We start from the raw sequence: 24,004 nt of genomic DNA on the forward strand, positions 1-24,004 counted from the left end.
AGGAAAACCCTTGCTTATCCTTTATGTTGAAATGATGAACTAAATTTGGTGACCCAAAGGAGGATAGTACCATGATCTTCGTGTTAGAGAACTATTTCAATTACTTTATGAAATGTCTGCAGGTGGTCCATAGATTGGATATAAATAAACTCATCATAGATACCAGGACTAAATTTTGTATATACGCCAGACGCGCGTTTCGTTTACAAAAGACTCATCAGTGACGCTCGAATCCAAAAAAGTTAAAAAGGCCAAATAAAGTACGAAGTTGAAGAGCATTGTGGACCAAAATTCCTAAAAGTTTTGCCAAATCCAGCTAAGGTAATCTATGCCTGAGGTAGAAAAGCCTTAGTATTTCAAAAATTATTTCTATTACAGTTTCAATTAATTAAATTTCGTTGTAGGTTTTCAAATGAAATGTCTTATGCTTTTTGGAAAGTGATTGTTACTGTTTGGTTTCAACGAAAAATTAGCGTATTGAATTTACACGTAGAAAAGAAGATGTAATAAACAAACTATAATTACACCCCTTTGAATTTTCCTCTTATTGTACACCCTTTAAAAAAAACTTACCCCATCTCCCCGAACTTATGCTTTGTTTCTTAACTATGTCTGAATTTTAATTTTTTTTACACAACACCGAGAAAGAACTACAAAAACAACTTCTAAGATCAAAAATTCATTTGTCTAATCAAAGCTCATATTCTTTGCTTTTCCGATGATTAGACGTAAAGGAAGGTGACAGGTGAAAGTTTAAACACCATGCACTACTTCGTATCACTGTTGCAACTGTAAAACTTTGCTAAAAAATCGAAGAAAAACCTACTATTCATACATATGACGAATTACTTTTTAAAAAAGAAAACTGAAAGGATGAAAGGACCAAGATAAGAAAATAAAGACGATTTGAATTGTTTGCGATCGATTCCTGTTACAACGTTTTGTTTGTTTGTTTCTGTTTCTGTAACAAAATACACGTTTCGGTGAAATCACAAATCCAATTAAACGGACCATTTAGTGAAAGAATTATAACATGCTATATTGTAAATCTTTGTTATATATAGACACAATTCGCATCGAATGTTATTTAAGTCAAGATCAATTTTTAGAACTTGGTTTGAAATGTGAAATATGTGCAAAAAAAGTCATTAATTATTTTTCGATTTGTTCCATCTTGTTTAATCTTTTTATGCAAAATCAATGGAACAAACATAGAAGTCAAATACAAATAAATGTCTAATAATAACGTCTTCTTATAATTAAACTGGATAAAGATGAACAAAATATTTATCGATAGCATCCAGAATATGTTTTGTCACACAAAGTTCCGCTTCTCGCCGGTAGAAACTCAATAATCCTGGGCAACAAAAAAATCAATGTTACTGATGTACATTGAATGTTTTACCATTTCTTTGCGATAGCAGTTCCCAAAATATAGTGATTTTGAATTTTCTTGTCAGTTGTGAACACTCAGCATTAATAACGTCCTTGCCGCGTTTGTAAAAGGTTCCAAACAAATCAATACTAGAAAGAATCTAGTCGACTTAGATGATCAATCAGGCTTGATTATTGGTATTTCGCTACAGAAACATATTGATCAGTTTCAGAGTTTACAATTTGAATACAGGATAGTTTACAGGCTTTCAAAATATCTTTTCCTGACAAGTGATTTAACAGTGCGACCAGCTAATTAGGAAAAGATTACATATATAAAATTTCTATTGCATACGGACGAAACTCTTACAAAAAGTCATATTATTATGCATTGATTTACGCGTTCATACAGTGTGCTACAGACTACAATAGTTTACTATGTGCAATATTGTTTTAATCTGTATTGAAACAGTTTTGCTGCAATGTTAAAGCTATGTTGAAGCTTTTTGGACATATTGTGTGGGATTTATTAGACTTGAATGCAATCAAGAAAAATCTTAGAAGATAAACAGGATCAATTTTACATTTAATAACCGACGTTTGACTACTATAAACATTTGAAAGCATTTTCGCACCAGATATTGGAAAATTCATTGAGAGTTATGCGCTAGCAATTATCTAACTTGATTGAAACGGTCAGGAAATAATCTGTGTAAGTGTAGCACTTTTCGAATAAAAATATCTTTATAGGATTAACAAAAATTCGACATGGCACTGGAATTTGATTCGGATGAAAGTGACGCAGAGGAAAGATCACCGTCTAGAGAAAGTAGAAAGTATAAAGTTCATTCGTTAGATTCCGGATATAATAATCAGAAACCAAAGCGTGATCTTATAGATACACTTTTCACGTATGTAAATAGAGATTTATTGATATGCAAATTATTTTACTTCTTTTTCTTCGCGGCATTTGGATCACTCTTCCCACTGCTTGCAATTTACTTCAAGCAGTTGGCTATGAATCCGACTCAGAGTGGTCTTTTAATGGGATTCCGACCATTTATAGAATTTTGCAGTGCTCCATTTTGGGGAAGTCTTGCTGACAGGTACAGAAAAGCCAAAGAACTGCTTCTATTCTCGTTGTTGTGTTGGATAGTATTCACTCTTGCTATAGCATTTGTTAAACCACCCCATGACCATTGTTTGACTGGAAATGCCACTCATGCGATACCACCTGGATATGTCCTCAGGTATAAACGTGCTCTTAATCAAGGTCCCGGATACAAGATCATACCGAGCTCAACTACGATTCAACCAGTTGACATAGTCGGAATTCATGCAAGTAAGACTACTATTCATCCTCATATACATACAGTAGCTCATCATGTATACAAAGGCATTCACAGTGTACTTCAAAACATCAATAAGTCATCAGAAATAAAAGGTAGTACCCACCACCCGATTATTGTTCAGGTCCATAAAGGAATGCACAAACTTCTAAACATGTCAACCACTAAGCCAACACAGGGTCTTGAGACAACAACGATAAATAGAAAATCTGACGATTCTATCAAACCTATGTTTAGTTCTATATATTACGACAAGAAAGACGTGCAGGACACATTTTTCACTTTACTTTTATTGATTGTCATTGGCGAATTCTTTAGTGCACCGGCCATTACGTTTGTCGATTCAGTAACACTTGAATATCTCGGTGAAGATATTGACAATTATGGTCGTCAACGTATGTTCGGCTCGCTAGGTTGGGGTCTAGCAATGTTTTTCGTTGGTCTTGCGTTAGACCATTCATCAACATTTCCAGATCATCCATGTGGTATAAAGCACATTGCCGAAAAGAACTATACAATTTGTTTTGCCGTCTTTTCTGTCTTAATGAGTTGTGCTTTGATAACTGCAACTCAGCTCCAATTCAGACACCATCAAGGCGGTCGAGACATTCAACTTATGGAAATTGTAGTTCGGGTAAAAGATAGGGTGATGGAGAAAATCACAGGCGAGAAGCGTCCTCATTCTGGACCGCTCTTCGACGATGCTGACAGTGATATAAACTACTTAGAATCAAAAGCTGCTGTTCAAAAGCAATCATCGGAGCAACCGGAAGGGCAACAGGAAGTTAATGACTGTCAAATATCTCTTGACAAGCGCCCAGATATGGTCACTGATGCTGTATATAAACCAACAGACGATGCCATTGAAGAACCATTTTTAGGAAAATGGATTGCTGTTATAAAGATGCTTGCAACATTCAAGTATATTTCAGTACTATTTGTGGCTTGGTTTATGGGATTTGGTATTGGTTTGATATTCACTTTCCTGTTTTGGCACTTACAAGACATTGGTGGAAGTCCTACATTATTTGGTGTGGCCTCTATACTCAATCATGTGTCTGAATTGCTAGCATTCTTCTTTAGTCGTAAAATAATTTCTTCTTTTGGTAAGTATTTGTTAATTAGATTCAAAAACGCCGTATATTCCCTTCACATCACATGAAACATGTGGACAACTTGACATTTAAATTAGTGTAGGTAGCATATACGAGTATTGTTCGTGGGTGTAAGCAATTCTGTCAATTTCAAAGCAATTAAAAGAAGAGAATAGAAGCGAAAAATCGATTACAGTTTGTTCCCGCTTTGTACTAAGTGCCCTTTTTTGGAATATCAAATGATATTTGTTATCATTTGAAAATCTGATTATGTGATAAAATGAGAAACCTTAACACAAGCTTTTGTTTTAAAGATTTCAGTTCACAATATAAATGACAATCTAACATGTCGTTAAACAATGTTTAAAAGAAAAAATGTAAAGTTTATGATTAAGTTTCACCTCAAAGCGTCACACAACATTCGCCTGAGTGCCACAAAAAGCAAAAAACAACAGGAGACACCAAAGGGACAATACAGAAAAAAACTATACTAAAAGAGAAACGCATGCACTCTCTCCAAAACGACAAAAGACACAAATTCCATAAATCATTACACAGAAAACTGGAGCTACACGATCCTCATAAAAACCTGTGAATAACTCTCGTGCCATGGAAGGGTCAGTAATTCTTGCTCAAATAACGAAACTGGTTGTGTTCTTCCCTTAACAAATAGATGAGTCATATCCGTTAATAACGCATTATACAATAGAGGATTGGTGAATCAAACCACGAATGAATCGGTTAGTACTGGAATGAAAATACGGATTGCAATTGGTACTGTTAATGTTATTTAGTAGTTATAATATTTTACAACATAAGTATGCATATGTCATGTATACTGTAATCTAATAAATTAAAGTATGCTGTATATTAAATAGCTCATTCTTTTAAATGCTTTATTCTGTATTCTGAAAACCAACAATCAGTCAATCTATATTCTGTAAACCATATCCAGACTCTTTTTACTGCCCTCCGTATCTCAAATCTTATAAAAGCGGATCACGTGTCAAAACTGCCATTTTAAATATCTCTGAGAAAGAAGATTTCCTCAAATAGTATGTTAAATATATGATCTGTAAAGCTAATAAAACCAACTTGTGTGGGATGACTTCAGCGGAAACGGTCAATCCATTTGTTGTTTGTAATATTTTTTACAAGTGTTAATCGACGCAAAAGTATAGATGATCAATTCTGTTCAGTTTATCACTGTCATTTTAATGTACAAGTTCTCTCTGTCTATAGATACTAAATTATGATGTGGGAGTCTGAAATGAAATTGAATCAATGTCGTCCACTTTCTCTGTGAATCAATACAATGCAAAGAATGAAAGCAAGAAATCAATATAGAAACTGAAATATTGCTTGCAAACACGGGGTTTATAAATGGATGGCTTCATAAGAACATAACTGTTGGATATGTGTGACTGATTAAGGATTTACTGATTATTTTAAATATTGATATAAAATTAACACGGTTTACTTTTACATAACAGCAAGTGTTTCCCCAAGTCGTAGTGTCTATATTGATGTACTCAAAGGGTCTTTGCTTTGGAAATTAAATAAACACATTTATTCTAAAGCCATTCGTTTGCCATCTTCGCTAGCCTAGGGTTACGATCCACTTCCCTCCTCTCCACCCTTGGCGGACTGAGATAGAATTCGGTAATGATTTTTATTGGTTGCAGTCGAAACTCGCTGCATCCAATCAAAAAGCTCCTATAACATGACCACGTGTAAAATGTAGAAAGTGTATGTAAACAATTGCCACGTGCTTATTGTGCAACAAGTCTTTACATCCCGAAACATACGACTATATTAAGTAACAATTTGAATGTTTTTAAACAACTAATAGAAGTTCCTGTGTATGTTTCTTGCAGAAATGCATGAATGTTAACGTATATTTTCATTTCCTGCTTTACCAAGTGTGTAGAATCTAGACGCTACCGTTCTTTTTTTGTGAAGCAACACAGTTATACTAGTGTTCCCTTCTTTACCTCTTGTGCATTTTTTAACAGGATTCTTTTTTTTAAACTTTGGTCGACATAACAGATGTCACTTTTCCTATTATTCCATTTGTTCTTATAAAAAGATTTTCAAAAGAAAAAATGGGACTTATCCTAGATAATCATAGAAGTCTTAATAAACAATGTTACAGTGAGAATAAAAGTATTAAATGTCAGCATAATGCATTAACTGAATAATTATCAAATAACTATGTCATTAACACAATGTTACAGTGAGAATAAACGTATTAAAAATGTCAGCATAATGCATTAACTAAATAATTATCAAATAACTACGTCATTAACACAATGTATTTTGGGAGTAAAATCAATAAATATCATAATAAAGAGTTTATAAGTATTTGAGCAACATAAATAAGAATGATCGTGCTCAATATCAATTTTGTGTCGTTTATTGTACATGAAAGCAATTATAATTGCTTAAATTATACATAACTGATGACGTTTTTCACAAAGACGTGGAACTAATTTCCTTAGTTTTATTTCAATTTAATGTCAATTTCTTCTTTACTACAATTATAAGTTAATGTGTATACTTTAAAAGACAATATATGCTGTGCATTATAAATGTTTAATTTGCAATTTTAGTTACATACTCAGTCTGTCTTAATCAAAACAAACAGAATAATAATATTCCAGACTTAAACCAAATTTTAGTGGTACATATATCAGCATTCCTTATTGCAAAATGTCCTTCAATTTGAAATTTAAGAATAACATTTGGAATTTAAATATGTATTTTGTTTGGTTAACTTTTGTTAGTCACTAATATCTGGCATATGAGACGATTCTTATCTAATTTATATACATGTAGTAGTAATACGAAAATATTTTGTCTTTTCTCTTACTTATTATAAACATAGTAATGTGTTTTGATAAAACAATAAAAGGTACCCTCTAAGAAGATGGATTCGAAATAAATTAGAAATTGCATCTATTTTTCTGTCATCAAATGGATAACTTGTATGACCATATGAATCGCTAGCTGTTCTATCTCGTCTTTTTTTCTGATTTTTATTTGCTGATAGTATAAATGTTATTAAACGGAAGACTAGACACATTGATATTACCTCCTGCATCCCATGGGGCATATAAATTCGATCAATTTTATGATGCCTGTTATAAGAGATAATCAAAAGAACGTCATATGATACTAAATGCAGCATGAAAGTCATAAATACGACTTTTTAGGGACTAAATTAGCAATGTCTGACAAACTTATTCATATAATTTTGTTTAACAAGATTATATAATTGATTCACACTTCCGTGTAAAGATATGAAAATAGTAGGAGGTCACTGGGTTGATTTTTTAAAACTTAGAATAAGTCATATTTACTCAATATCTTATAAAATGAAGTAACAAAAAATACACAAAATACGACTTTAGTCGTGACGGTGTATAGCTGTAAAATTGATTATCATCTTTTGTTTATTTATCAATAACACTTGAATGTTATTGAGACATTATAGAGGTATCTTGGCAATTAGGTTGCTGTCGTTGACTTTTACTGCCATTTACCTTTTTCCGGTGTCAAATGGGCCATCATGGTCACTACTTGAAATTATCCATCGACGTATAACAAATCATTGGTTTATGTGTGAACTTCATAAAACATGACTATTGACAACTATATATATATGATACTTCGAAAAACAATTAATTATTTACAATTACATTAAGTGGAATAGACAACATTTACATGTTAAGTAATAACCAATTGACATAGACTGTTGTGGTCGTTATATTGACTTTGTTGTATGTATAAGTATTAATACTTATGGGACCTGTCCTGTTGCTCACAAAACGCATAAAATCTTTAAAATAGTCATATTCAGTTCACGTAACCTCCTAATACATAATGACAGTAATGTCATATTTACCAGTTTTATAAAACTTTGAATTTTTTAAATACTAAGATTTTTTATTATTTTTTTAATACCAGAAATAGATTTCCTTAACTGTATTTTGCAAAAAGTTGAGAATAATTTGGTCATCAATGCTCTTCAACTTCGTAATTTATTTGGTCATTTTCCTTTTTTCGATTCAAGTGTCACTGATAAGTCTTTTGTAGGCCAGGATTACAATGTGCATAGGACATAGCGTAAAGTTTTGTACGATAAATGAATTTGCTTCCACGTGACAAACCCTTTTTTCCTACTGGCAGTATAAAGTTCCGTCTTTTATTCCGGTTTGTCCACTTTAAAGACATAACCTATTGAATTTATCAATATTTTGATCAGGTCTTTAATATGCAGAAATATTGATAATGGTTGTGTAACCAATTGCTATCATCTAATCAATCTTAATATTAAAGATATTTCGAAATACAAATAGGCTAAATAATAAATAAACCTAGACTATGACAGAATTAATGCATTATTGTCGGAGTAGTTATTCCTTGTCATTCTCTATTTTTTATATATATCTGTATTGCGAATCTTGGTGCTAAAAATCAATATGACTGTCTAAAAGTTGTTTAAGGTTCTATCACCAATGCGATCTTTATATCGATCACTTGAATATCACGAAACACAAATAACTTTGAAAATATTGAAAAAAACCGTTGCATAATCGATTATAAACAAACAAAAGCGCTTACAACGGGAATATAACTTATGATGCAAATAGAATTTTTTAAGATAAATCCAATACATTATTGGCAAAAAAAAACTATGTTTGATTAAGTTTTACAGAAACAGATCAAAACTGTATGAAGACATATACAATTAATTGCACTACAAAAATCCTACTGGGAGCCCAATAATACTAATTCACATGTGTACCAATATATATACAACACACATGCTGTTATCAAGGTTCCACAAAAGTCAAAATATAGGACACTGCATAAACATGAAAACTTTGCCTGTATTTGTAAAGTCCTGAACTATGGAAACATATGTTCATTTAAACATACGTAACATATACACACTGTGTAAATTGTTAAAAAAAAAATGAATTTTTTGTGTTATGGTAAAACCGGTTTTGGGGGTGAACACTAAATTTTCCAAAAAAATCTGAGGCCTACTAGACGACTTAATTTGTTTAAAATTGTTATGAATGAATACTGTTACATGTAATGTAGGACTTTATTCATTTTATGTTGAAAAATACAGGCAAAGTTTTAATGTTTATGCAGTGTCCTATATTTTGACTTAAGTGGAACCTTAAATCTAAGTATCATTTTTTAGTCCATTTTGATAGCCTGTTGCTTTGAAGTCAGTCTAATCATAAACCATGTTTTCCCCTTTGAAACAAAGCATCTGCAATTGATCGCTGAAATCATTGTTGTGACACCCACCTTTTCTTTATCCAGGATTTCCCATGATCAACGCTATTCTAATTTTTGCTTATCTATTTTTTTCGTTCACACACAAGTGCAAGCAAGTACACTTTATACATGTAGACCTAGTACTTTATAACGAAGAAAATAGCATTTTCGATACAAATACCGAATACAAAAAAATAATTGATTGACAATTTAATGGTTTCTGAATTTTCGTCGAATGAACACTCTGTTTTTGATGTTTTTAATCCGGCAATATCCAGTTCTTGGATATATGCGTTATAGTTATTAAACTGGTGTATTCCCAAATGATAATATTTTAACAGATAACTAATAATAATATTGGCAATGATACGTAGTTGAGTAGATTGTCGCCATAGCGTCAACGTATTGAGTGATTAGCGATTGATATAGACTTATTTGGTCGTTAGATATCGAACACATATCTAAATACTGTCAGGCTATTATGTTAACGTTAGATTTTCAATAATAATTCATTGTTTGTATATTATCTATTCATTTATTCATGTTGTATATCAAATACATGTCTAACTTATTAATTTCATTTTCTATATTCTAAAAAAACGTATGTCGTATTTGATGCTGAGAGTGAAACATCCGTTCACCAATTAATCAATCATTTTTTTAATTTGAACACGATGCCCATTTGAACTAGCCGAAAAGTTTGCTTTCAACATCTTTTCTTGTTAAACATGGTAATACATAATTTGCAATGGTGATATTTAAATTGCTAATAAATCGAATACCACCCAATTAAAATTTAACAACGCATAAAAAATTACATGATACTTTGGGGGAGAGGAACTCTAATGGTTTTGAAGAGTAAAGCTAAAGTAAACTATTAGCGCATGTCGTATTACTCATGATGCAAAAAATCTCTGGTAGACAGTCATATCAGTAATAAATCACCTCTCTTAAGAATATTATCGATTTATAATTACTATACTTAGTTATTCTATACATAAGTCATACTATGCGTCTGAGCAGAAATTTTTTTTTGGTGAATGGATATACTAAGAGAAAACACCAATAAATAAAAGATAAGGAGTCCAATGTTACTAAAAATAAAAAAAAAAAACATAATCAAGGAATATTTTTTTTTATTCTAGTGTAAACTTTACAAAATGTATATATCAATAAATCTAATCAATTGATCATTCCCTGGGTATATTCAGTTGGGTGTTACAGGGTACGGCAAGAGCAGCTTAAATCTTGAGTTTTTGTAATAAACAATTTTTGAATATTAAGATTATAATGTTTAAAAAAAAAAAGAGACTATGATCCACTGATTGATTGATTGACTGTCCATGTTTAAAGGGGCACCAGCTGTCAAATTCATGTTCACTGATTTAACTCAAATTCTCATATTTTATTTATAACAATATAAAAAATTTATCCAAACTATCAAAAGTCTAAAGTAAACAGTTTACAGAGCATAGGATCGATAATATGTAGTTTCGTTTCGTGTGTATTTTAGTCTAAACGCCATCTAATTAAATATCGAGTTGACCTCAGATGACCATATAAACGATGAAAATATTAATATAGATATAAATAGATTGAGCCAACTCGTGCAATTGGATTTTTATAGGTCTGTTGAATTTTATTTTATAGATTAAACATATATGTTTCTCATAGTTTTTACCTGTATAAGAAAAACAAATTGTGGGTCGAATCAGTCATCAAATGATTTACCTTTGTTTTACTTTCAATGTTGACATTCTTTTCCTTTAAATAACCAGTACACGTACAATGCATGCGTTGTCCATCTCTAGTTAAAGGGTTAAATTGAAGTTCACATGCATACAAAGTTAATGAGGTCGAATTATTCACTTGCAAGTGAATAATCCATTATCAATATTTTTTAGCTAAATTTGACAAAATTGAACCATTTTAGCTGCTAAAAACGAATTATTATTTCACTTTCTCATTTCATTATTGATTGAACAAAAACTTTAGATTTTTAATATCTCTCGTAGCTAGTGCCCCTTTAACGTCACGTTCAGCACTATTGTCTTTTTTTGGCAGAAGAAGTCGGAGTACCAGGAAAGAATCTATTTCACGATTTATTATGATTGTCAATAAAACAATTCTACAAATAAGACCAATACAATTAGATACTTGAACTAAAGAAATAACAACCAATCTTTCCAAATTAATGGACCTTTACCATTAGTATCACATAAGTTTTTAAAAAATACTGTGAGCGAAGTTTGATTATTATTCATTGTGATTCCTAAAAGTCTTTATAAAATAAATATCTTGCCTAATTATATTACTGGTGCTAAAATCAATAAGACTGTTGGGAAGCTGTTTGAAGATTCTAAAAAAGTTATAAGAATCTTATGTGATCCTTACATTGATCCCTAATATCAACAACATGGAATTATAATGTCTTTTATAATTAACTAGAAAATAATGGATTTTTCCTAACAGATAACGTTGCACAATCGATTATTACCAAATAAAAGTCTATTCAGAAGAAATACAACTAATGACGAAAATAGTAATATTTGAGATAATACCAATTTAAATTCTTTCATGTAGTAAGACTTGGTTTTATGTCAATTTGATACTGTAAAGATGAAAACTGAATGTAGAGTAAGGTTAATGCACGTTTTCTATTTATCCCACCATAAATTTCATTTTTGGTACCAATCTATATGAATTTGTTATGTAATAGGTACCAGTGTTGTTATCGCAAGTCTGGTTTTTGGTTTCATTATATTGAGTCCATTTCTACGACTAAGGCTATTCGTTTTACCGTGAGTTCTTTTTCTAGAATCGCTTCTTCATATATCAGTCAAAAATTGCCATATTTTTTTTTTATATAAGCCTTGCCCTTAACCGAAGAATAATATTTTGAGAATCAAATCTTTTTTAACTTTAAATTTGATATTTTTTTTACTATGTATGGCGATTACTCAACACGCAGAAAAAACTTCTTGGATACAATTAAGTTAATATTTTGAACGATCTTTGAAATATTATTCCCGTCTACGATATATGATCATTAAGAATGTGAAACTTGTATATCAGTCTGAAGATTTTTGTTTTAATGTGGATTTCTAAAATCATATTTGAGTCTTTCAAGCTTTCGAACTCATTGTACATGTATGTTTTTGTTTTATTTTAGGTAATTATTTTGATTTTATAAATGAAATATAGAAAAAAGAAGATGGGGTATGATTGCCATTGAAAAAAAACTCTCCATAAGAGACCTGAATGACACAGTAATTAACGACTATAGAATATGTGATAGAATACATATTTCCTAAAACTTCGCGTTCATCGTATCATGTGCAATGTAACAAAACCATGATGGTAATGGCAAGTGTCGTTTATATGTACTTCACAAATGATGCATATATAAATCAAAATAAAAAGTAAAATATTGAACTCCGATGAAAATTCAAAACGGAAAGCCCTCAATCAAATGGAAAAAAAAGTTCAAACACTTCAAACGAATGGATAACAACCGTCATATATATATAATCCATTGATCATGCAGTTGTCTGTAATCATGAGATGCGACAAACTCAAAATGAACAATGAAGTAGCCAGCAGCAGTCTGTTTTTAGGGATGCTTAAGGCTTATTTGATGATGAATATTAATCTTTAATGTTTTTTGCAGGACATATAAGGGTGCTTTATGCCGGTTTGTTGGGAAATGTTGCAAGATTTATCTATATCTCGTTACTCAAGAATCCATGGTGGGTGCTTCCGTTTGAACTTATACAGGGTAAGTAGTTACTCATTTATTCTGTACGATCATTACACTCTCTAGAAAGATAAGATAAAATACATTTTTCCTAAGAGCATCTATTCATTAAACTAGTGGTATTGAAATACACCACACTATTTGATATAATTTTGAAACATTTATAACATTGACACCGGCTCTCATCTATAACTAGAGAATCTCGCTGTGTTCCAAATATCAAATGTACGTGAAATTTGTTTATAATAGCTCATTTTTTTTAATATACTAGCCATGCCTGAAATTTCATATGTCGAAGGTCGAGCAAATCGAAAAATAAGGAGCTAGCAATATTGTATAACTGTTTATTGAAGCAAGGAGATATAGTTCCAAAATTCCTTATTGGTTTCTGCACCAGACTTACCAGATGTCCTTGCCTTAAGTTTTAAATGATGATGTTTCAGAAAATTTAGGTATAAACAAAATTTGCATTGTTTGAAATAATGTGCAGGGTAAACTTATATATTCAAACGCCATACATTAGGGTTAGTTCTATTTCATTTTTTAGTTAAACCTGTGTTTTTAAAGTTATCATTAAATCAAAGGATTCCAGATTGTATGACACTGTTCTATTACTTTTCAACTGTCTACCATGTTACTTCAACTTCAGGAGGTAATAAATACACGATGCGAAAATACACAGCAAAAAAACATATTACATGGTGAAAAAACAATTAAATTTGAAAACAACTTTTTCCTTTTTCTTAAAATAATCAGTAATTGCCTTGTGTATACTCGTATTCATTTTTCTACATTACACTTTTTTGTAACGCAGGAGTTACCCATGCTGCTGTGTGGGCTGCCTGTTGTTCCTACATCACACATGCAATTCCTTCCGAGCTACGTTCTTCTGCCCAGGGGATATTACAAGGATTACACCATGGGCTAGGAAGAGGGTGTGGTGCTGTGTTTGGTGGTATCATGGTATATAGCTATGGTATGTATGGATCATTTGTGTGCTTAATGATAATATAATTAATTCGACATGATCTTTCATTAACTAACTTTTAAAAGATATATGAATTATGTATTGAACCACTCTGAAAATTATATTTTAAACGTTTATTAAAAGAATTTTACTATACAAGAAAATATATATATAATACTAGTACTAGTATAAAAAAGAAGATTATACAAATAAAAAATAAAACATGAAAAAAAAAACAGACAACACCACGTCTAAAGACAAAACACTGAAAAAATCTCTATAAAACAGAAAACAAAAAACTAAATACAGAAACACGAACCCCCTCCAAAAACAAGCCCTATTTTTTCAATCTTTCACCACGGGCCTAGCATGTGAAGAATATATCGACGGACTACTATCAATTTATCTTTTGCACATTTGAACTAAGTTATCTATTCACAAGCTATAACATTTCGAAAATATATACTGTAATAGATTACAATTTCAGGTACTAGAGTGACTTTCCGAGCTTATGGAATAACCTGTTTGATAATCTTGATCTTTTATGTGGGTCTTAATCGTTTCTTTGGAAACAGAGCACATTTCTCTTATGGATCTAGTATGAAGCATGAACGTCTAGAAGAGGAGTCGCCTACATTACATTTAGCTCCACATGGAGTGCCCTCTGGAATGGCACGAGATTTGTCTAGTAGTAGATTGAAAGACGAAGGTAAAATAGATAATTTGCCATATTATCTCATATGGTTATTTAGATTGCTGTATTTTAAAAAATCTATATGAAATAACAGGCAGAATTTTATATACATTAAGATAGTATTTGAAAGAAATACATCGATACGTATACGTTTTGCAGTAATATCTCCACTTTATTGTTTCGGAAGGGAAATGTTATGACTAATTAATTGATAATACGATACCGTCTAGTTGATCGGATGCGATGAGTAATTAAGGTATCGGGTCTCTACATTTTTTTTGGTTTGTTACTCGGATTTGTTTTTGCTTAATTGAACAGCGGTATACTACTGTTGCCTTAATTTGTAATAGAACATGAATGAAATGATTGTTTTAGTCAATAACATTATAAAAGTGAAGCAAATATGACTTTTCACCTAATAACTAACACCAGATTACAAGCCACTGTTCTACAAAGATTGTTTGAACGCTGCTGAAGTTGATGATATTGAATATTCCTATAGTATCTTCCGCCTCCCGTTTTAAGATATGAATTTATAGAGATATATTGTGTCATCCGAAGCACTTCTTCACATATCGCTTCAAGAGTCATGATTCTACATAAAACATGGTAACCAAATTCCCATTGATAACTATTATGAAATATCCGTTGGGAACAAAATGTTACAGTTTAAACATAAACTTTTGTCTGTGAATTACAGCAGTAGCACACTTTTACCAAAGAAAAAGAGGAGAAGGATACCTAAGTGATAGTCAAACTTATAAGTAGACAACAAACTGAAAATGTCATGAATAATACGAAAAACGACTAAAAGACAAAAGATAAACTTCAAAATACAACATAGAAAACTTTAACACGGATAGCGCAGTTATATAATTAAATTAGGTCGTTTTAAAAACTACAATAATGAAGGTAATATATAATAAATGTATAAATAGCTGTCACTGTGTTAGCAATGCTTACGGCTCGTTACCGATATGCTCCGCATTCTCTTAATAGTATTTCTTATCTAAATAACAGGTTAAATTTTTAAGCCATAAATGACTTCCATGCATTGAGAAATTAGAAGTTAAACAAAACCTTCTAAATAAATATATTTAAACATTATTAATAAAAAGGTTGCTCAAAAGCGGTTGAATTGGAGATAAGAAAGTCATTATTCGAGTTAATTAACGTAGTAACGACCATCTCCGCTTACTTTGCCCTTAGACACAGATGTAAAAAAAATCACGTCTTTTTCGATATTAATATATAGTTTACAGTCGATGTTTTCTATTACAGGTGCTTCTACATATGGATCTACTTACGGAGGTTAGTATATTACATTACTTCTACACTTAAATATAACACTTCTTTCCTATCAATTCCATTTCCAGACAAAAATTGTGTACTATATACAACGAATCTTGGCGTCATTTACGCGTTTTATGGGCACATTGGATTCTTCTCCCCTGAGTTGACAAGGTCATTGTACCATCTAAACTTATTTAAAGCATCTGAGTAATCTTATATACATTATTCAACTTTACCCACAGAAATATATTGATTTAATCATTTATCTAGAGATGAAGTATGATTGCCAATGAGACACCTATTCACCGAAGCCACGCTTGAAGTTATCAAATTTTCTTGGAAGCACTACAAAGAAACAATCACAAGCACGTTCCAATAAAGATACCGTATTTCATGCTGACGGGAAACCGTTAAACCCGTATGTCCGTTCAAGACCGGAAAATTTACTTTATATCATTTCTGGCGTATATACAAAATTTAGTCCTGGTATCTATGATGAGTTTATTTACATCCACTGGGTCGATGCCACTGCTGGTGGAGATTTATTTTCCCGAGGGTATCACCAGCCCAGTAGTCAGCACTTTTTGTGCCGACATGAATTATCATTGATATGGTTATATTTATAAATAAACTGTTTTACAACATTTTGAATTTTTGAAATACTAAGGTTTTTCTACCTCAGGCATAGATTACACTACAAGAGTCTAAAAGTCTGAAAAGACCAGTTTTTGTCTTGATTTGCATGAACTTTTACCGACATTCTCCAAAAGTATGACTTGTGTCTTAGTTTTTCTTGACAAATTCTCATTTATATTAAATTTGTATTCAATTTACTCGACACATTCTCGACATTCTGAATATTGTCTTAAAATTTCTTGACAAATTCTTGACATTTGAATATTGTCTTGATATTTCTCGACATATTCTTGACATTCTTATTTTTTATCAGTATGGCTTGACATATTCTGAACATTTTGAATTGTGTCTAAAATTTACTTGACAGTTCTGAGCTCTACAAATCATGACCAATATACATGATATAACTTTATCTTTATTTTCTTTTTCTTTATATGATATACTGTTGTTTCAAGTTACACTTCTTACAACAAAAATAAAAGTTGGGCATGTAAAATAATTGAAAATTTGGACATATAAATATTATTACAAATGCAAATATAGCTATGAAATCTTAAGTACGAAATAATTTAAATGTGGGTTTTTAAATAATTACAAATTTTGATTCCTAAATCTTATAAATTAAATGATTAAAACCAATCATACTGTAGACATATTTCATTAAACATTCACAATACTCAATGTTTATATGGTAATTAAATAATTATTGTACCAAAATGTGGTTTATATAAAGAGCAAATCATGATGATATACAAATCATTCATTTAATACAAGAACAATTTGTGTAATGTCACCTGTTGGAATACACATAGACAGGATGTTCCCCATAAAATTAAGGTATTCCACACCCCAGAGTACATGCAGCTGTCAAATAGAAATTACTGATTTACCTGTAATCAGCCATACAACTTATCAGTTGACTGACCATGCCAGTACAATTTAAAAAGTTTGTTGATAGATGAAAATGAAAATCATCATTTTGATGATGAAAAATTGAATTAAAATGAATTTTCTTCATCAAAATTATGAAATTAATTATTTTAACATAAAAACAAATTGAATAATTCCCAAAGATTAAAAATAAATTATCATCTACTCCAGGAATAATAAGTCTGTTCACATTTCAGGCGAAATTTATCCTGTTGAGATAGTGTCAAGACATATTTAAGACTGTCAAGAATGTGTCGAGACATATTCAGACATTATTTAGAATGTAAAGAATATGTCAAGACATATTCAGACATTATTAAGAATGTCAAGAATATGTCAAGACATATCGAGACAAATTTAAGACAGTCAAGAATTGGTCGAGACTAATCCAGACTCTTATCAGATGATACAGGAAGTGTCGAGAAATTTTAAGACAATGTTCATACTGTCAAGACACTATTTAAGAAAAATCAAGAACCTTATTAGACAAATTCATACTATGTCAAGAATTTTTAAAAATTATTCAGGCAAATTAAGAATGTCGAGTAAAAATTCATGCTAATTCAGACAAAAACTGGTCTTTTCAGACTTTTTAACTTTTGTAGTGTTACCTTAGCTGGATCTGGCAAAACTTGTAGGAATTTTGGTCCTCAATGCTCTTCAACTTTGTACTATATTTGGCCTTTTTTTTACTTTTTTGGATTCGAGCGTCACTGATGAGTCTTTTTGTAGACGAAACGCGCGTCTGGCGTATATACAAAATTTGGTCCTGGTATCTATGATGAGTTTATTCATGTGTGAACATTAATGTTTCCGGATCAATTCTGTACATAGCAAAGTCATCCCATTTTGTCATCCCTTGTGCCGATACGATTAATATCGTTGTGTTTACTTCTTAAATTTTATCCTTACTAAAAGTATAAGGTCATATCTTTTAGTATTTTTATGAACTACGCATAAATGATTGTCTTTGACTATTTTTCGAGTATCATGCAATATTTTCTACATGCCGAGTGATTATCATTAACCGATTTTCTTCTCAATTATTTACGTTTCATTTACAGTAGCTATTCATGTGCCGAGGAAAAAATCGAAGTTGTTATCATTGATTATTCGGATATTAATAATCAAATATTAATTATTTACTAGTTAATAGGTATTGCATTATTTATTATGTTATTAATTAAGTTAACTTTATTATTTGTTTTGATAGATGGACAAAACGTAAATACTGACGTGAGTATAGTTACACTGTCATTTAAAGGAAAATGATGATGTTTCAAAAATATGGGTATTTCACCAGACCGCTGCTAAGTGATTAATTGCACTACACAATACACAAATATAGATCATATGGTCTTCAGTAAGTGATGACTGAATGTCAATTCATAAATTGGGTCGATGCACTTTTCTAGATATACCTTTATCAGGAATGCTCCTATTCGAAAATTTGGAGCAACATTTATAAGTAAGCATCGACAACAAACAAGAAAGGTCAAAATGTCAGTGCAAATCAGATGTAAATTATTAAAGTCACACTCTCGAAAATTTGTTGCCAGATTTTTTGTTTTACCACTCGAAATCGTATCATTCTCGAATCACGCATACATTGTTTTATGTCTTTACACTTGTGTCAACTTTTGAATTTCTGATGCATAGAGTCCAGACAAGCCGTAGTAAATTTTAATTAACGTTTAAAAATTTCCATCCAAATTTATTCTGTAAGTACATTTGATCAAATAAACATAGGTATTTTCAAATTCACTATTATTTGCTTGTAATTGGTAACTAAAATATTTAAAGAACTAAATGAATTCATTTCTTTGTTTATAGCTCTTCGATACTGGAACAAATAGGATTTATATGGATGGTCCTCCAGGATTAGATACACAGATATACCAACAACAACCGTATAATACGAATGATCATATGTATGGTCCTTAGATACACAGATATACCAACAACAACCATATAATACGAATGATCATATGTATGGTCCTTAATAAAGACTACAATCATAGAATATTCAACGTAGAGTATTAGTCAAAAGTTATTTTCTGTTAAAAATGTATAACTACTTATAAAAAATGAATGAGTCAATAAGAATGATTGCACATGATAATGTTGTTACAATGTGATACATATGTATATTAGTACATGATAGTATAGTAATAAAACAAATAGTATTCACAATTATTTTACTGTCAAATATAGGCATCGTAAGAAAGAATCTTGTTTTTTTTTTAAATACAAATACTTCATATAGATTTCAATATAAATTTTAGTCAGATTTTCTAGTCAAAACCAGCTTTATTGTGATTATAAAATGTTATGGAATTTTTATTCACACAAGTTTTGTTATTTGTAGTAACAGTTAAAGAAAGACAACTATAGCTCATGCCAAATATTGCGCCTATAAATGTAACAGCACTGATTTAACATAACCTTACTTAACTAAACCAGTAAGTTTGTTTGAAATCTAGAAGTTTCTGCTATTATTTAGCTAAATATATAGATTAAGTTGTTATTTACCTATCTCTACTATATTCAATTTGTTTTAAGAAAACTATACCTCCTAGATCGTCCAAATTACAATAAAAAACGAGAATTAAAATAATTTTCAGGTGATTTAAAGTATAAATGCAATCGATGGAAGCTAGTGTCAATCAATCAAATTACTATTTTGTAATTTACTTTGTTAGTAGCCAAGCTTGTCTAAATCGTTTTTTGCCACTGAGCAAATGTCATACATCTTAAATTTATACAAATCTTACATTCGTCTGTTAATTATTTGCGCTTATTAACATGGGAAAACGTGATATTTGTTAAGATCATCTTCCAGTGTGGCATCAACGTTGTGTATCGATAGAAACCAGTCGCAACAAATTGCAAGACAAAATAGTGGGGTAAACTATAAAATGTTTAAAGAGGAGGAAACTCAGGCTATGTTTACTTCACAACTTAAGTATGAATGTACATATATGCCATTTGTATATACAATTCGTATGTTTGTGTACATGTATATCATTTATTTTCACAACATTTAGGATCACTTAGTTATATCAGTTGAAAGTAAAAAATGTAAACCTGCATTACAATTTTGAATGTTTAGAAAAAAGTAGGAAAGCAAATGTAAAATATATTATACTGTATTCAAAACAGTTACAAAGTTGAATGTGTGTTTCTTATTTCCATTTTTCCTTGAAGGAAAAAAAAACTATTCAAATGTAATTACATTTCCATAGTTACAAGGAGACCCATTTTGCAAGAAATACTTATCCTTACGAACAACAGAAGTTCACGTCATGTTTTATTTTAATTCACAACATGGACGGTACCGCTTTTGTTGCACCAGAACCTCTTTTTCAGTGATATCCGAGGCGAAAATATTTAAAAATCAAAACACCTTGTACAAAGAAGAGTTGTTACTTATTTTGTTCCCGTAGTACAATTCACCGTCTGGTGGAAGTCTGATTCCACGAGAAGCTATTTATTAAAAATGGTATTTCACATACTTCCTATTCATTTCAATTACAGAACTTTTATTTTCTAAGATGAAATGTGTAGGAATTGTTTTTTGAACCATTTCCTTTTGGCTTAGTCTGATTGACGGTACTGTTTGTATAAAACAATCTCATATGACGGAAAACAGACAATAAAAACTTGTAGAACGTGATGATTTTATTTCAGCGGTATGTATTAGATAAAATACAAAGGTAACAAAGAAACAGGCCGGTAACAACCGTTGCCGGATAGTTTTTCTGCACGAGTAGTCAGGTCAAGGTCCGAGGCGATAGCCGAGGACCTTGACCTGACTACAAGTGCAGAAAAACTATTCGGCTGGTTGTTACCGGCCTGTTTCTTTTGTTACTTTTGTTTTTTATCTGACTTGTACGACGTTTCAAGTAATAATACGTTAAGCAAGACTAAACATTTGAGAATCTTTGATAGCCATAAAGCAGTAAATGTAAGTTATAGTATAAACACATTTTTTTTCATTTCCCTTCAACCGAGATTTTTTTTAAAGAAAAAAATCAGGAATCTAATAATTTGATAAAAAAAAGGACCATTTCAAGTAAAATATAAATGTTGTACACATTTAAGACTTTTTAAAATGCAACTTCGTAAAAAAGTAATATATTAAGGAATATTTTAGTGGTAAGTAAGATAATGTTTGATTTTTATGAATAAAACAGAAAGCGGGGAGGGGGAGGGGGGCTAATTCATTTTAAAATACACAGGCTGTGATCTTTATATTTGATGAAAAAATGCAGGATGAGCCATTAAATCCCGCCATTCCCCCTTTAAAAAATCGTAAAAATCGCGCGTTTGTTGCCAAATACATGAATTCAATATGCAGTGGTGGGGGTCCCGCGGGTTGGAACAACCCTTTTTTTGAAGATCAATGCATTTAAAATTTAAATGGGGACATAAAGTTGGACCCCCCCCCCTGTTTTGTTCTGGATTTAGACATGGATCCGCCACTGATATAAATTCGATAACAATATAAAGGTATCAAAAGAATGAATTTCCTACTTCATTAGTGAATGAAATATTTATGAAAAAAATGGATTTTGTCTTAATATTATTTATATTCCGGAATATACTTTGATTTTTTTTTTAAATTCATGCTCGTCTCTAGATCTGCAAGTGTTGATCGGGATTAAACACGTGTTACCATATGATCCAATCGCAGCTTACCGCCCAAAATTGATGACAAGTTGAATGATTTTCTTCTAGATTTGCTGCTTATTTGGACGTGTATTACATGAACACTTTTTGTTTATAGGATCAATCGTGCATTGGTGAGTTGATAGGTATTTTATCTTATGATATTAGATTTGATTTTTATTTATTTATTTCCTGTCTTATTTTTTATTGAAATGTTCACGTCAGTATCATCCTTTCTTTACTTTCGGCATTGTCCAAAATACTATTCATGTCCATATATTTAAGAAAACATTTATTGACCGAATATTTTGTTTCCTAAAGGGGGCGGTATGTTCTTTTTTGAGTATATTAACTATTTACTTTTCAACGCCATCACCCAAATGTTTTTGTTTAAATTAGCACCAGGGGCGGATCCAGTCATTTTAAAAAGGGGGGTTCCAACTATATGTCCCCATTCAAATGCATTGATCGGCCAACAAAAAAGGGGGGTTGCAACCCCCGGATCCGCCAATGAGCACTATTAACGGTATTTGGAAAATCAGGAATCATTCAAAACATTAATTTGTCATCTGCTTGACCATAATAATTTTTTTCTCATATAATTTGGGACCAAAATATCTATTTTAGGAGAAAATACCCCCCACGATTGAAGTTAAATGTCTAATCCCTTAGTGTACTGATGTGAATAGTAATTAACTGGAAATGTTTGAAAAAAAAGATATTGATGTTGTTCAATAAAAAGACGGGAAATAAGTCGGTGGACCAAAAAGTTCAAATCTAATTGAAAGATAAAGTGCCCATGAACTCACTGATCATGCACGAGTGATTCTATTCATAAAAAGTGTCCGTGTAACAACTAAAAAGAGTCCGTGTATCGTCTAAAAAGAGTCCGTGTAACACCCGTTAATGTACTGTTTTTCTATAGCTCTGCGGGGGGCAAAGTCGTACAAAGATCTTTGAGCTTCGAGGTTGCATTTAAAAATGTTTATAATTAGATATAATAAGATGCAGTATGAGTGTGGATGAGACAAATCTCAAATAAAGTCACAATTTGTAAACGTAAACCATTATAGGCCAACCTACGACCTTCAACACACCGAGCCTTGGCTGACATCGAACAACAAGCTATGAAAGGCCCCCAAAAATAACTAGTATAAAACAAATCAAACAGGAAAACCAACGGTCTGACCGATCTTTATAAAGACGAGAAACAAAAAGAAAACTTATGGACCATATCAACAGACGAAAACCACTGACAATCAGGTTCCTGAGTCAGAACATTATTATTTATTTGTTACATATTTTACTTTTACCTGAAGTTATGTATATTTCTGTACTTCATTTTATCTATTTTGTATTTTCTTGATTGAGGCTTTTGATGATGAGATCGAGATCACTAAACTAGTTTGACTTCGCAACATCTTCATTCACATACCTTGAGCCACAATCTCGATAATGATAGGCTTTAGTATTTTCTAATTATAATGTGTTATTCGTCACACACGGCAATTAATGAAAAACCGATATTTGCAATAACAGCAAACACCGTTTAACAGGATGCTAACATGCGAAAGACATAAAACATGTTCCGTAGTAAAACGTGTTTTGAGGCGACCAATCCTTCTTTAACATTGTACATTAGTCTATCAGCAAAACATATGAACACAAACTATAAAATCATTTGAAAAAAGCTTAACTCAGCAGATAGACACGCAGCACACAAACAAAAGCCAACAAAAAGACAATAAACACATGGTACTAGTTTAATTTGCAGTTACTTAAATCTAGTTCAAAGTCAATATCACCTAGCAAATACATCCTGTCTTCAAATCAAATAACAATGAATGGATTCAGTGTAATTTATTAGATTGGCGTCATAATGTCTTCACATATTCGAGAAGTAACATTTGTTGGCTTCGCATATTCGTGTTTGAGCGTTCT

At 31.3% G+C, this 24,004-nt stretch overlaps 1 protein-coding gene across 1 annotated transcript; it reads left to right on the forward strand.

Annotated features, from left to right (window-relative positions):
* The first annotated feature begins 1,432 nt into the window (after window positions 1–1,432).
* Window positions 1,433–20,567, forward strand: LOC143063589 (major facilitator superfamily domain-containing protein 6-like). Its single transcript, XM_076235806.1, has 7 exons — window positions 1,433–3,829; window positions 12,786–12,893; window positions 13,687–13,848; window positions 14,327–14,548; window positions 15,815–15,844; window positions 18,606–18,628; window positions 19,226–20,567. Exons 1-7 carry the CDS (start codon window positions 2,143–2,145, stop codon window positions 19,334–19,336), a joined length of 2,343 nt encoding a protein of 780 aa, XP_076091921.1. The 5' UTR covers window positions 1,433–2,142; the 3' UTR covers window positions 19,337–20,567.
* Window positions 20,568–24,004: the final 3,437 nt, after the last annotated feature.

Source organism: Mytilus galloprovincialis, chromosome 2, assembly GCF_965363235.1.
Source record: "Mytilus galloprovincialis chromosome 2, xbMytGall1.hap1.1, whole genome shotgun sequence".
Lineage (NCBI taxonomy): Eukaryota > Metazoa > Mollusca > Bivalvia > Mytilida > Mytilidae > Mytilus > Mytilus galloprovincialis.

Coding starts and splice junctions, on each gene's coding strand:
- LOC143063589 (XM_076235806.1), top strand. CDS start 2,143: ATGGCACTGGAATTTGATTCGGATGAAAGTGACGCAGAGGAAAGATCA. Junction 3,830..12,785: donor TAAAATAATTTCTTCTTTTG/GTAAGTATTTGT, acceptor TGTTTTTTGCAG/GACATATAAGGGTGCTTTAT. Junction 14,549..15,814: donor TAGTAGATTGAAAGACGAAG/GTAAAATAGATA, acceptor TTTCTATTACAG/GTGCTTCTACATATGGATCT.